Source organism: Contarinia nasturtii, unplaced genomic scaffold (assembly GCF_009176525.2).
Source record: "Contarinia nasturtii isolate CC-2019 unplaced genomic scaffold, AAFC_CNas_1.1 Cnas_scaffold_695, whole genome shotgun sequence".
NCBI classification, from domain to species: domain Eukaryota; kingdom Metazoa; phylum Arthropoda; class Insecta; order Diptera; family Cecidomyiidae; genus Contarinia; species Contarinia nasturtii.
In genome coordinates this window covers 11,797,024-11,812,086 of record NW_022198046.1, presented here as the reverse complement: position 1 = coordinate 11,812,086, position 15,063 = coordinate 11,797,024, and the positions used below count along the sequence as shown (strand labels likewise).

General features: G+C 32.7%; 3 protein-coding genes across 6 annotated transcripts; all 3 read right to left on the bottom strand.

Moving 5' to 3' along the window:
• Nucleotides 1–2,167: 2,167 nt before the first annotated feature.
• On the bottom strand, nt 2,168–4,392 carry LOC116341230 (myogenesis-regulating glycosidase-like). Its single transcript, XM_031768172.1, has 4 exons — nt 3,353–4,392; nt 3,095–3,290; nt 2,507–3,029; nt 2,168–2,446 (listed from the first exon to the last, which is right to left on the bottom strand). Exons 1-4 carry the CDS (start codon nt 4,363–4,365, stop codon nt 2,241–2,243), a joined length of 1,938 nt encoding a protein of 645 aa, XP_031624032.1. The 5' UTR covers nt 4,366–4,392; the 3' UTR covers nt 2,168–2,240.
• Nucleotides 4,393–5,146: 754 nt separating this feature from the next.
• Nucleotides 5,147–11,135, bottom strand: LOC116340778 (ankyrin-1-like). Of its 4 annotated transcripts, none has more exons than XM_031767435.1 (21): nt 10,924–11,135; nt 10,068–10,166; nt 9,741–9,839; nt 9,631–9,675; nt 8,993–9,075; nt 8,745–8,919; nt 8,577–8,625; nt 8,454–8,491; nt 8,179–8,277; nt 8,020–8,118; nt 7,861–7,959; nt 7,695–7,793; nt 7,528–7,626; nt 7,359–7,457; nt 7,190–7,288; nt 7,080–7,127; nt 6,897–7,006; nt 6,692–6,829; nt 6,119–6,169; nt 5,865–6,045; nt 5,147–5,796 (listed from the first exon to the last, which is right to left on the bottom strand). In XM_031767435.1, exons 1-21 carry the CDS (start codon nt 11,018–11,020, stop codon nt 5,456–5,458), a joined length of 2,247 nt encoding a protein of 748 aa, XP_031623295.1. In that variant the 5' UTR covers nt 11,021–11,135; the 3' UTR covers nt 5,147–5,455. The 4 variants fall into 4 exon arrangements, with proteins under 4 accessions (XP_031623295.1, XP_031623294.1, XP_031623296.1 ...); XM_031767434.1 differs by having other exon boundaries at nt 5,147–5,802; nt 10,924–11,131; XM_031767436.1 differs by having other exon boundaries at nt 5,147–5,802; nt 8,577–8,604; nt 10,924–11,131.
• Nucleotides 11,136–13,689: 2,554 nt separating this feature from the next.
• LOC116340679 (calpain-A-like) lies at nt 13,690–14,361 on the bottom strand. The gene is made up of 3 exons (XM_031767289.1): nt 14,310–14,361; nt 13,879–14,101; nt 13,690–13,813 (listed from the first exon to the last, which is right to left on the bottom strand). The coding sequence occupies exons 1-3, from the start codon at nt 14,359–14,361 to the stop codon at nt 13,690–13,692; spliced, it is 399 nt and encodes a 132-aa protein (XP_031623149.1).
• Nucleotides 14,362–15,063: the final 702 nt, after the last annotated feature.

Below are 15,063 nucleotides of genomic sequence, written 5' to 3'. Positions count from 1 at the left end.
TATGCATTTTCATCAATTTACTCAATTGATACTTAGTATACAAACGGATTTTATTCGAATGAATTTTGGTGTATAAAGAAAAAAGAGAAAATTCAAACAGGCATTCATTTTGGATTTTAGACAATTTTTTTTTTTTGCTTGTTATATATTTGCTATTATGGTTATACAAATGAAGTAAATGGTTGCTTTTATCCTTAGTAATTTGAAGCCTACTATTTAGGAGGAGTTTTTAGAATAAATTATGTATTTTACCAAAAGTCAAATGACAACAATTTCCAAAATGGTGCACATAAAATCCGATTAGAAATCGCTAACTAATAAACTTTTTTGAAAGAAATATAGCTTTTTACTAATAAATTGTGCATATTTATAATAGAATTATTGAACAGTCTCAAAAATTTATTGAATACTAAGTTTTCTACGCCAACTTTTTGGCAATACAACAATGTCGCCATTGGAATGTGGCATGAGATGCAATAAAATATGAGAAAGTTCCTTCTGACTAAAAACTTATTTAAGTGGAAATTATATCTACACAATATAGATGTTATTGTTTAAATAATATTCAATATGAAGAACGTTCTCCAATGAAGATGCGATGCGTTTACAGTTTTGAATAGATTCGACTTAATAACTTCTTCAAATTTATTACAACAGATTTAATTTGTAAAGTGGTTTGACATACATTCAAAAAGGTGATTTCTTCAAATTTAGTTTTTATACAATGTTATTATTCCCCTGAGGTGGAAGAATGGTTGGGAGAGGGAGAGCACTAAGGAGGTCCCTCCTTCTCAATTGAGTAGGAAAAGCTTTTTTCTTCAAAAATCAATGCTCTTCCTTCATCCTTACCATTCCTCCCCCTCAGAGAAATAGTACCTGATTTCTCTAAGCTTTTTTACTTTATCGTCCGTTTTTTTTATTCGTTTTATTCATGAACGGTAGAAAATACGTCATTTTTGATTTATGTATGCGTCATAAGTCATTCAAATGCATTTGCTAAAATTAATTACGCATGCAATTGAATGAACTCAATTCGTATACAACAGAAATAGTAAGGATTCAAATAGATCACGTGTTGACAATATAATTTAATCCATTGCACAATTACAATATGCAGCACATGCTTTTAATAGCCAAAACGCTTCAAATTCAGCATTGTTTGTACGTGGAAAGAATAAACGGTTTATGTTCAACTATTCAGAAGGTTCTTAAAATCATTTAACAACTTTTTGTCGAGTCAGCAAAAGCCAATTTTTAACAAGCACATAACATATATGTAAATGTATGAGACAACAGCAACTTCAACCACTTCAAATTATTGTCGAAAACATTCATTTAAAGAAAAAAGAATTTGTTTCGAGTTTTCGACGCGCGTCGAGTGTTGACAGATAAATAAATTTAAACAACATGATTTCGTGATAAAGGTTGTTAGTTATGGACCAACTAAAGAGATAAACCATTCGAAGTGGTTGAGTAGCCCTTACTTAAAATGAACTAAATATAGTCAGATAAATGAACTTAAATCTTCAAAATAAATGTGTTTTTATGTCACTACTTTTAATGATGAACATAACATTCACATCTTTGTTAGTTTATTTTTAAAGTTCATGATTACCACATCGTACATTGAATGCACTTTTATAATCATATTATAAATTCTAAATGGAATTTGATTTAGCTTAATCTTATAAAAAGCAAAAGTAACTTTCGTAATCCAAAAATCTTCTTCTATAAAATGGACATTTTCGACTGAAAAGATTATGTTTATGGGAAAATTATGGAGTTCGTAGTACTGTTTCAAACTTGTTTGAATTTTTTTGTTTCTTCCAGGGATTGTTCCCCTGAGGAGGAGGAATGGTGAGGAGGAAAATGAGGAGGAGGAGGAGAGCGAGGAGGATCCTCCTCCTCAACTGAGGAGGAGAAAGTTTTTTTGCTCAAAGGGCTATTTTTATCACAAAAATATCATTTTTGGCTAAAAACATTTTCCTCCTCAGTTGAGGAGGAGGATCCTCCTCGCTCTCCTCCTCCTCCTCATTTTCCTCCTCACCATTCCTCCTCCTCAGAGGAACAATCCCTGGTTTCTTCCAAGTTAAAGTGAAATGTAATTTTAAATAGAATAAATGGTGAAAACGATTGTTTTAAAATGCAAGAAATTTCTTTCGATCGATTTTTGTAGAACTTTACTAGCCACAATGTTTTGAGCTCTTAATCTCATGTGGAGTTGTTATTTTGATTTTCAATTAGACACAATCGGGAACGTTATCCAATAAAATAAAATACGGTAAAACATCAATTGGTGCCGGATATTTCCTCAACCAGATCGGACCTTGGTAAACTTTGTATTGATTTGGATCGAACCAGTTACCTTTCGGCAAGTATACATCACGGACATTTTTACCTTTACTTATTACTGGCGCGGACAAAATTCGTGTTCCCAGCAAAAATTCTGTGATCGAACGAACATTGTAATTAGAATCACTTTTGAAATTTCAAAGTTAAAACTTACCATCGCTAATAGTCAAGGCAATTTTATCGTTTGGATCTAACCACCAAAGAGGTGGATTTACTGGTTCCCCGCATTTGACTGCATTATGAAATGCTTTCATAATTTCGTCGCTATAATCGGCATGTAATTTGGTAAATTTTCTACTGATTTCAATTGATTTATTTGAATAGTCCCATGGTACATATGAAAATTGTAAACTTGGCATAAAAACATTTGCTTGTAGCCAGCGGATATACAACTCTTCAGATGGTGCTCCATGATAACCATTTCCGCCAACCATATCTGGGAGGACGAAGCCATATCCCACTAAATTCATTTGAAGTAATGTTGTAATTAAAGACGGAAGACCGTTTTCGTATGTCCACCTAGATTCTTTATCAGTCATGCGAACAAAAATCGGTAGGTCTTGTGTTCCTTGGCCTGTTCTTACTTCGATAAATGGACCAAACGGACTGACAGCTCGAACATATGATTTCGTTATTGCAAGTGGATCATCAACGAAATCTGCATTCATTTTGGGATCCTACAAAAGGGTTTGAAATTACTTCGTGTCTAAAATCAGAAAAAAAAGTTATCAAAATAAATTACAGATGGTGCCCAATCCCTTTCACCCGCATCAAATTTAAAACTATCAATGCCAGCCTCTTGCTGAAGAGTTTTTAATCGATTTTGATACCACCTAACAGCTTCTGGATTTGTGAAATCAATATGCCCGGCCTTTGTATTATTTCTAGTGTTCCACCACGTAGTATCTGGATTATCTTTATAGTTCACCACATAATATCTTTAGAAAAATTAATTTCATTTTTTTTTTAATTGGAAAAAGCAATATCAATAATTTATTACTTGTTATTTCTTGCTTCTGAATACCATGGTTCACAATTTTTGTTGATGAATGGATGAACCCATAGAGTAACCCGAAAACCTTGTTCTCTTAAATTATCAGTTAAACGTCGAATATATGGAAATCTTGTCCGATTGAATGTAAGAGATCCGTAACAAATTTCCCAGTCGTCATCGATTTCCAATTGACTATTATTGAATTTGAACAGTTTGATTTCCGAGGCAAACGTTTTAATTGTATCTTCAGAAATATTCCGTTTGTATCTTGCCCATGTCGACCAAATTGGAAATTCAACCATTCTGACATCGGGGACTGCAGATGGCTTCTTCAAAAATAATTCGACCGCTTTTCTTTGTGCTTGTTTGGCATCTTTGCCAAAACCCAAATTGTATTTAAAATGTATAAGTTCTCTTCGTGTGTTGTAGGGCAATTCATTTTTGGCCATGAAACAAAGTGTTTTTCCGTTCACATTTTGATCGACGAACAATGGCACTCTGTCATCAATATAAATGAAACCGCCATCTGAATTCAACCAGTAGCGTTCGGCCACGCCGACATAGTTTCTCTGTGGCACATACGCTAAATTCTTTAATCGTAGCTTTTCTATCGGATAATATTGGCGATACTGCTCAGGACCACCGAACCAATTAACACCAGTCAATAGATCAACACAATGGCTGTCGTTTTGATTCTTTTGCAAAACACTTGATACATTGACCAATGTAAAATCATCACTATTTTCAACTACTTTAAATACAACATTTTGATTTAATCCGTATAAAATAAAACCATCGTCGCTATCAGTTTTTGAAATATTTCCTACAAAATTATCACCTAAACGAACGTGCTGAATGATGCGATTGAATTTTTGAACGGTATAAAATGTGTTTGCCGCGATATTTTCTATTGTAATGATGAAATCTTTTGAGCTATACGCAACGATAGAGTTCTTTTTTAATGAACATACGGTAGTAGTGCACAGCACAATAAAAAACAACAATACAAATTTTCTCATTGTTACTACAATAGACACTGAACACTCTTTGGCATGAATAACTTTTATATATATATTAAAGCGATATTGAGTTGTTGAAATAATTCCATTTTTACACGAACAAAAAACAAATCTAAATAAATCTGGTTTCAATACAAATTGTATTAAATAAATAATTATTCAATTGGTATGAAATTAGGATAGAAAGAAGAATTTATAAGGTCAATTTAAAATTAGAATAAGAATAAGACCACAAACAGACTTTAAATTTTAGTGATTAAATTTGGTAAAATGGTTTTGGTGTATAAGAATGGGAAATTGGTTGACAAAAATGGGGAAATTGACCCCCCCAAAACTAGGGAATTGGCTGTCAAAAATGGTGCGTTTGGTTCTGACAAATAGGAAAATTTGGCTGTCAAAACTGTATCAAAAATTGATTGTATTTTTGAGTGTTTAAGTCTACATTAGGTATGACTTTTGGACGAAAATTGGACTCTTTTTCATGCCTGGAGTGATATCTATGAAAAAGAGTCCAATTTTCGTCCAAAAGTCATACTTAATGTAATCTTTGCAAAGTCGCTCAAAAGCTAATGATTTCTATTCCTCGCGATCCCCACGTAAATTCAGATTTTAAATAACTTTTCTGGGGAGAGAGTTATTGTGTTAACACATTTTGCGTACGGCGGACAACGTACGACGTACGACGTGGAACAGACCCACAACAACCATGCTCAAAAAGGCCTCATTCGGGTTCTCTGACCTCAAAAACGTCCATAAAACATGTTTTTGAGGTGTCGTAAATTTTGACCTATTGCAATACTTTCCCTTACACACTAGGTGTGTGCGGAAAAGTAAAAGAGAGAATATCGAAATATTATCAATAAAAAAATTTCGAGATAACGAATGAGTAATGAAATCTAAATTTAAAACACAAAATTTCTGATATCTATATAATTGTTGTGTTTCTATGAAATATATTTAGTTTAATCATGATTCAAAAGAATAAAATCCATTTGAATGTGCATTTAAATATAATTTTGTTTCTAAACAAAAGAATGAATTAAAATTAGTTTGATTCAGTTGTTTCTTTCGTTTTTCTTTTTCTTTTTTTTTATAGAGCTGGCCAGACGATGGGCTCAATCCAATCTAAATAATATGCGATGCGAGTGTAAATGCCGGGCAATATAGTTCCACATCCTACGCTAGAAGAAACTATGCCCACAACTGTTGCCCCGAATGTTTCACTGATGTACTGAAGTGGACCTCCACTATCACCCCGGCAACTATCATTCCTTCCCTGTGGGTCAGAGGCACAGTACTGTCCGTGGCTAATTCCATCTCGAAAAGCTGCTTGATTTGGTTCTTCATTCCATTTCAACATCGTTTGGTTACATTCGAACAGTGGCGTTGTTTTCAATTGAGCTTTGAGCAGAATGTCTGATCTATTGAGACCTGAGGCTACATGTTTTCAAAGTTATACTGTGTTAAAAGAATTTGGATAGACACTATCACTAGCTTACCATCGGCTGTTGATCCCCAACCAGTCACAATCAGCGGAATATCAATGTCCATATCATTTGAATCGAGTTCCAGGCATGCGGGCATAATATAGTCCGTGAACAAAATTGGTTTTGCAACTCGAATTAAGGCGATGTCATTTTTCTTAGTGAGTCCCGAATAGTTCGAATGTCTTATAATATCCTGTTGAATAATAATTTTTTTAAATGATATGGGTGATATTATTAGTAGAATTAAATGATTTCGATTCTTTTACCGCGATCCGGTAATTTACTGGTTCGATATTATTGTTATCGGTCATAGTAATCTGGTTATGAAAGAAAAAAATACAGCGTATATTGTATAAACAAAAAATGGAGATGAAGTATTGAGATACACAGTGTGTCGCAAAGAAACGTAAACTTTAACGAAATATCCCAAATTAGTGGCGCCATCTATTGAGAACGAATTGATATAACAGTTCCGTGTTCAATTTTCGGCCTTTGACCCATGAAAAAACACAGTTAGTTAGGACGCAATAAGTGCTTGGCTGTAAGTGGTCCGATCCTCATAAAACTTTGACAATATGTCAATTAGGGATGGACCTTTCCAATGCGTATCCCCTCAATAGATGGCGCCACTAATATGAGATATTTCCTTAAAGTTTACGTTTCTTTGCGACACACTGTGTATTTTAAACCAATTGAAACAACTCATCCAGTTGAGGTGACCTGATATTTATATGAGAATGAACGTAAGTGGCTGTTCAGTGTTCACACATTCAACGCCACCTCCCTTTCATTCTCATGTAAAACGCAAATAACCTCAAACAGATGACATTTACACTCACTTTTCCTAATCGAATGAATATCGGTTGTCGAGATTCAACAACACAATGAGCAGCTGTTACTATGAAATAATTCGAAATGATTGTACCTCCACAGTCAAAGGTGATTTGGTAATTATTATTTAAATAACCTAAAGCCGCCTGTGAAATGATTTAAAATGGATAACATTTTATGAGAATAAATGTTGGGGAAGCTAAGATGACATACCATCCATGGAAATTCTTGTGAATCAGCTTCCCCACCACCCAAAATTCGACTTTTTAGGGAAGTAATATTCAGACCATGCAAACTGTGATTTTTTAAATAATTTGCGCATGCTAAATTCACAATATTAAGTTTTTTATCAGTTTACAATCAAAATAAAAGCATCGAAAAAGTATAAATCATTACCTTTTTCTGCTGGACGTTTTTTGAGAAGTTTAATAATTTTCTCATTTCCTATTGGTCAAATAAAGTGGGTAAATCAACAAAAATATGAGAAATATAATTGTAATCAATACCTTTTCTTATAGCAAGATCAATGACTGTGTCGTTGTTTTGGTTTTTTAAATTCGCATCGGCTTCATGTTTCAATAGAAGTTCGACCATCTTCAATAAACCTGAAATGCAATTTATCATTTTATATAATAATGACGAAATTAATTGACTTATATAATATATGATAAATACCATTATGAGTGGCCACGTGTAGTGGTGACCATCCATTTTGATCTTGTTTATTAACATCGGCTCCGTTTTGGATAAACAGTGCCACGATATCGTCAAAGCCTATATTTCGAATGAGAATAACTAATTTTCGTTTGATCTATGAAAAACTGTAAATTTCATTGAAGTCGACCTGCTGTTGTGGCGCTGTATAATGGTGTTTCTCCGCGGTTGTTTGGAAGATTAACATTCGCACCGTGTTCCAATAACATTTGAACCAGTCTATCGCGCCCTGAGAGAAACATCATTTTAATAAAATATCCATTGACAGTGTGACAAATAAATATTCGATTGTAATACCGAAGCTTGCAGCCGTAAACAATGCAGTTACTCCATCTTTGTCTTGATTATTTGCATTTGCCCCATTTTTGAGTAACAATTCAGCGATTCGCTCATAATCTAAAGAAATGATTTTGTTACACATTTTAAGGTATATTCTAAGAGAATCCAACGACATCAAAATTACCTTTTTGAGTGGCGATATTTATTGGTGCACGTCTGTTATCATCTTTGATATTTGTGTTGGCGCCATTTTTGATCAATATTTCAACAACTCGCTTGTGACCTTATTTCAATGAAATGCTCATATATATTTATATCAAAAATATTTTAAATATTTTGTCACCTTCTGAAGTTGCCGTGTGAATCGGAGCTTCACCGTAGTAATCTTTCAGATTTATATCGGCACCATTATTTATCAAGAATTCAACTATAAGATGTCGACCTGAATAAAAAGACATTCAAACATGTCGGTTATTATTTGTATTTTAACGTATGAATTTACCATTTTGAGCTGCAGTAAATAAAGGTGTTCGGCCATTATGGTCTGTGATATTAATATCCGTTCCCTTTTGTAGTAGTTCTTCGATTGTTCCCAGATTACCTGAGGGTAAAAAAAATCGGTTCCAAAATCTTTCCACAAATAGATTGGAATTTGAAAATTGGTCTACTCGGCCACGGAATTGGTATCAGAAATGCTGGTTTCAACACTCGTGGTTCACCTCGACAGAGTTTTTTTATTTGATACAATATAAAATTGCACACATTTCTATTACTCACCACTCTCAACAGCGCTATGAAATGCTTGCCATGGTTCTCTACAGAAAATGTTTTTAAAAGTTAGTCGTTTAGGGTTTGAGTAAATAAAAACGTGGACTTGTTGATCACGTCGCTGATACTCACTGGCTTTCGGTTTGATTGGAACGATTATATGGAACGAGCGAGAAAAGTTCTGAGATTTATTTGATTACAAGCATAGGTTCTCATCAGATTGTATAGGTTGTATTTTATCTTTCTGTTAGAATTTGTTTTTTTTTTTTTCTAAAAAAAATGTTATGTTATCTGGTTTACCTTTTATAGTAATTGTCGTACGTTCTTCCTTCATATTTCCTTCATATTCAGCTTTACAAACATAAACACCGCTATCTGCACATTGAACATTTGTGATTATAAGAACACCATTCTTTTGGTATGATCGATCCGGGAGAGATCCATTTGCCTTACGCCAGGCCACTGTGATTGGAGTCTAATGCGATAGAACAAAATGTAAATAATAATTCATAATTTCCAATACATCATCTTCAATAGAATATTCTTACGTGTATAACATTCTTATATGCGCTACATGGTAGTCTTATCGTTTCTCCGATATTAAATTCAGGCAAAGAGATCAGAACAGAAACTAAAATGTCATATTTTTAAATCAAATTAAAATGTATCAATAAGTACCCGTACATTAGAAATAGATATATTTTCAACATCCCAGGTCGGTTTTATCCATGGTTTTATCATTGTTTTTAACGTTAGCTCTCTCTTTAGCAAATTTTAATTTGATTTTTATGCGAGTGTGGTTTATGATTATCATGGATTTTTAATTTTTTTTTTTTAGGTTTTTCGAAATTGTATTTTGATATTTTGTGATTTTATATATATATTTTTTTTGGTTTAGCTGTGGCTTGTTACCACTATTGTTATTCGTTTCATGGTTTCATTAATATATCCACTTAAGTGATGATTTGAATGTTCGACTATGTAAAACACGTTTCATTCGATTTGCCATGTGGTTTTCATGAAATTATAACAAATCGTATTAGAAATAGTTCATTTTTACGGTTTTTTAAAATCTAGTTTACTATTTTTTTGTTGGTTCCGAAAAACCCATGTTTAGATTTTTTTTCTATTCATCAGCAGTAAAGGGTTAAAAGATGCCGGATTAATTTAAAACTATGATACTTACTAAAGTTCTTCATTTCCAATAGAAGATTAGCTGCTTCTGTTTTACCTGAAAGAGTGTGTGATTATAAATATTGAGATGATTTCAAATTTAAAAATGTGTAGCCAAATTACTTTCTCGAACAGCTAAATCATGTGAAGTTTCATTTGCTTTATTTCTATCGAATATATTTGCACCATTTTCTAATAACACTTTAATCGTTTCAATGTGACCTGAAAAGATTTTCCAACAAAAAGAATTTCAGTGCTGTGGCATTGCTTGATGTATCAACGTCGAAAGTTAGAAAGAATCTAAAAAGTTCAACGAAACGTTATTTGTATGTGATTTTCAATTATTTTGAACTGTCAGGCTGACTCAAACTGATCTTCCCTTATTAAACATAACATAAACTCGGGTGTCTTACATTTGTAATTAATAAATTGAAAAAAATGTTCAGTTACCATTGTGAGCAGCCCAAAGAAGTGGCGTATCGTTTTCAACATCTCTAAAATTCACATTAGCACCATTTTTGATTAGAGTTTTGACTCTATCTGTATAACCTAGAAAAAATTAAAAGTAAGACAGACTTTATACTGAGCTGACTATTCATTTGAAATGAGATGAAATAGCATGCTATTTGGGACATTTTGATTTTACGACGAGAACAATTTGTATCTTCAACGTAGATATAGAGTTATTTTTTGGTATTTTAGAAATCCTATTTAGATCTAGGGGGTAGACACGTGGAATAGGATTAGACTTTTTAGTGTAAAAATTCGAGAAATTAAAGTGGAATAGAGAATTCAGTAGCTGGATTCACATGGATTCACTAATCCCGTGTATGGAATAGCGAAAATGGGTTAATTCAAAGTTTTTGTAATCGATAGTACAGAATTTGATAAAAGCATTGAACTTGTTTTGAGATAGTAATTTGTTCTTTTTTGAAATATTTTTTAGTTCAAAAGTCGATTACAAATTTAAAAAACAATAGATACTCTTTCTCAAAATTTTATTGATGAAAAAAATAATTTTAATTATCAATAACAAAATGTCATACTCCAGTATCGATAAATAAGTTTTCAACAAAGTGAATAGCGGCGAAATGTGACATCACATTTGACAATGAAATGACGGATTGGTGGAATAGTAGGATTAGTGTTTTTATATTGGAATCATGGTTTAATCGTTTGTGTCTCCCCCCTAGATTTAGATATAGAGTTCTTTTTTGGCATTTGCCTATTTTTTTACTTTTACTTTTCATGTGCATATTATTCAGACATTTATATTATAGATATTTTGATGAGAGTGTCAAATTACCATTTTTAGCAGCATTAATTAGCTGTTGGTCTAAATTTGAAATTGCGTGCACTTCGAAACACAATATAAATAAAATAAACAAATATATTGCTTTCATTGTCACAATAAAACACACAATACTATTAATTATTTTATACAGATTTTCAAATAAAGTTGAAAAAACTTTTATTGAGGAGTAAATACTGAATTGTGCAAATTGTTCGAATTTCTGTAATAGTAAAAATACTTTCGTTCGCACTGGAATATGCGAGTCTTCTGATTTTCAACTTTACACTAGACGTGATTTGTCATAAAATATGGCTTTCATATTGATAAAAAATAACAACTGTATATGCATGTTGCGATGTATATGCTTTTAAAATATGAAACAATCTTTCGATTAGCTGTAAACAAGTGAGATTATGTTATCACATTTCAGTCATCATTTCACATCCTGACAATATTTTGAGATTTCACATCCTGACGAGTTATCTGCCAAGAATATCTTATTTGCATGGGCGGAATAATCACCAAATTTCAAGATCACAGATAAAATATCGAAAGTTGATAGCCAATCGACGTGAACAACAAAATAACGAGATATTCTTTAATCAGTGAATGAAGTCATAACAATCGATGGTTTTTCAAATTGGTCCAGCAATCATGGAGTCATGAATTATAATCGTAACGCAAAGTTTGTCCTTGATAACGTTTATTTTTTTCAAGTGAGAAATAAATATTATTGCGATTTTTTGGTAAACAATTCTATTTTTAGAGTTTTCGAATTTCAGTGAGTGGAATTAATGAGAAAAAACACAATCAAATAAAAAATTACGGACCGTTTCGCATCCTAGTTAGTGTCGATGGTAAATTTATACGTATTAATGGTATTAATTTAAAAACAAACGCCTTCAAATAAGTACGCAGATGGATTTGAATTACTTCTCGTTGTTCTTGAAACATCTCTAATATTGAGCGGGAGTCAATTATAAACATGTTGTAACAGAAATGTATAAACAACACAAAATGTTGAAGCGCAGCTTAAATTGTCGGACCATCACATGAATTTGTATGAAAATATTGACGCAACTTAATTATATTCGTACAAAATTTATGTGAATAAATATTTTCGCAATCTAATAAACAAAACCGCCCAGTGCAGTGCGCTTTACATTAAAATGCATAAAACTCTCTATCACACACGCAATCACATGAATTATCGTTAATATGTTCTCAGCGAGTGATGCATTCAATAAAATACCGCAGTAGGTGATCAGAACCATCATATTTTATGATGCATAATTTTTGAAAAAAACTATTAGATAAATCTCTAACCATATCAATATGTTGTAATAATTTTGAACTTATTAACTGAGTTTATCTACGTACATCACTATTCGAAATGGTATCAGCGTAAAATTTAACGGAATAAAATTCAGAACGCTGTCTACCTATACAGTTTAATCGGACATCACTATATTGATCATTGAAAATATCGGAACAAAGTAACAGATAAATCAATAAATGAAATGCATACGATATGTGGAAGTGCATAGACAGTAAAGTATCGGAATTAATTATGGACAGGGAACAATGTATAGGCTACACACTATTAATCAATCAATCAATGTTGCTTTGCATAAAATATAATTCAAAGCGGCGTCATGCAGTATAGACGAGAACACAGCCGACAAAATAGACAAAAACTATATAAATTTATGTGACGCACATTTTCTATTTGTCGCGTAACGAACGAACATGTTTAAATCGTGCTTATCTTGTATGCATTCAACTAGCCATTCCATAAATTCTCTCCATATTTGTGATTAACAAATGGCACAGAGACAATTGCACAAAAGATATGAGCATTGTTGCACGATAAACACAACACATTGGGATAAAAAAAAGTTTATTTTTAACGCAATCGTAAATGTAATATACCAATTATTTTAAAGTCATTTCTTTGCTTTTACGCCGATTTAGCTACGGCTGTTGAAGGTTTTTGTTGAACCCGTGGACTTTTCCCTAATATCGTTTTTTTTTATATATAAAAATATGTTTTTATGTGTTCAACAATCAGTTGGACTAAATGTGGTATTATGATTATTTGATCTCAAATTAAGGCATTGTGAATACATTACGCTTCGCTTTAAATTTAGTTTGACTTCGGGGTTTTGTCATGTTTGTTTGAATCATGATTGATCAACATTTTTTCCCCATCATCAATTGCATAGTTGAAAAGATCAAAATATCTAGTTGAAAGTATTATATTAGAGAGATATCTCTAGAGAAAAGGGAAAAAAATGAGAGAAGCACACGTATTTCTCGTCATGAGATGAGTTGTAAAAAGGGAATGTAATTCAAAAATTCAGAATGGAACGTGTTTCTACAGTATTCTTGCTCACACTTTGAGTTTATGTCAGACTTTGTGCTGTGCTCGTTTGAATTTTCTACAAATATTTTCAGGTGCATGTCGCTGCAAGTGCAAAAAAAGCGCATTGCTTAATATTTTGCATATTTGTCTGGATCTTCGATATTTCTGCATCAAAGCAACAATGATTGTACACAAATCTTCGTCGTCATCCTCGTCAGGATCCTCCAAAGTTATAAAGTATTGTGGATTTTGTGCAAATGTGCTCAAATTATTCCGACAACCACCTGCGGACACTCCTTTAATCCCTTCGAACAATGACAACATCCATTTTTTCGACCATCATCAATTTTATCTTCACTCAACAAGTCGGGCCTGAATTTCAACTCTGTCGAAGTTCAATCCAATTTCTTGCTTCACGTTATCTGGTATGAAGCTACATCACCCCATGGATTTCGAAGCCGCACCATTTGAATTTGGCCAGTTTTACTTGGTGATACAATGTCCATGAGTGCAATCTTAGTAATTGAATAAGCATGACTAGAAATTTCGTATATATAAGAAAATATCAAATTTGAAATTTCATTTCGAATTTCGATTCAAACCCCCTTATGAGTCCTGATGTTTTGGATTCTAATACACTTGGATCAATACTACATGCCATCATTGAATCACGTTCATGACCTTTAAGTAAAATATTGAAGAAGAGATTTGAGTGTGCCTCTTCCAGTTTATATATTTCAGTTACATCGCCAGTAAAATCTTCCATAGCTTCACACGTAGAACCACCTATCAATGCTTTATAAGATCCGTTCAATTTGGCGTAGGCTTTTTAGATTCAAATGAAAAAATTATTTTTTTTTTTTTTTTTCAAAATATAAGTTTTCACTGAAAGTCTGTAAATCGAAGATTATCAATTACCTTTTTCGAGCAGTACACTTCAAAATTCATTATCTTGTTCAGAACGCATATACAAAATCATCAACACAAACATCAATCCATTTACCAAATTGCCAAAATTGAAAATGACAGATACCCGCATAGTTTTCGTCAAAGCTTTGATCATACGGAACAACACGAACAAACATTTCGGAGTTTTATGTCAACACTGCAGCTGCATTCAACGTTTTACCTCAAATGTAGAGTTCTAATTTGTTATTTTGGTATTCCATCCAGTCTACATTTTCAAACACACGGTGAAAAATTTGCCACCCAAATCGTGCTTGGTAAATCTTTGTTTCATGCTGTCCCGCTCACCCTTGAATGTTAACAATCGACATTCTATTCACACACGCAACTCACACTTATATTTTGCTGCGTAATAAAAATCGTCAATAAAAAACTCAAAGCGATCACCAAAATACATTCACTCTCAATCATTTTTATACTCTTTAAATTTTACACACAACATTCGCAGCAACATTGTGTGATTATGTGTGTTTAAACGAAAAAACATCTATGATCTGTTTTTGGGAATTCACTTTTTTAGCGAACGTATTTCAAAGTACACTGTATTGCCACTATTATTCCCATGGACACAAATATGCAATCAAAATTGCAAAGTTTCGACAGCGACATGCACCTAATATTTTCTCACATTTCCCATAGCCGACATTAGTAAGTAAGCTCACGAAAACTATTGAATGAAATCATCACCATATAGCCATACTAAAGAGAGGTGGAAAAAGAGACGAGATATTGAAGATGTGAACATATATTATGCTTATGGAGTGAATGGCATCTCTTTTAATAATTTTTGGATTTCGCATGTGATGCGTATGTGCTTGCCA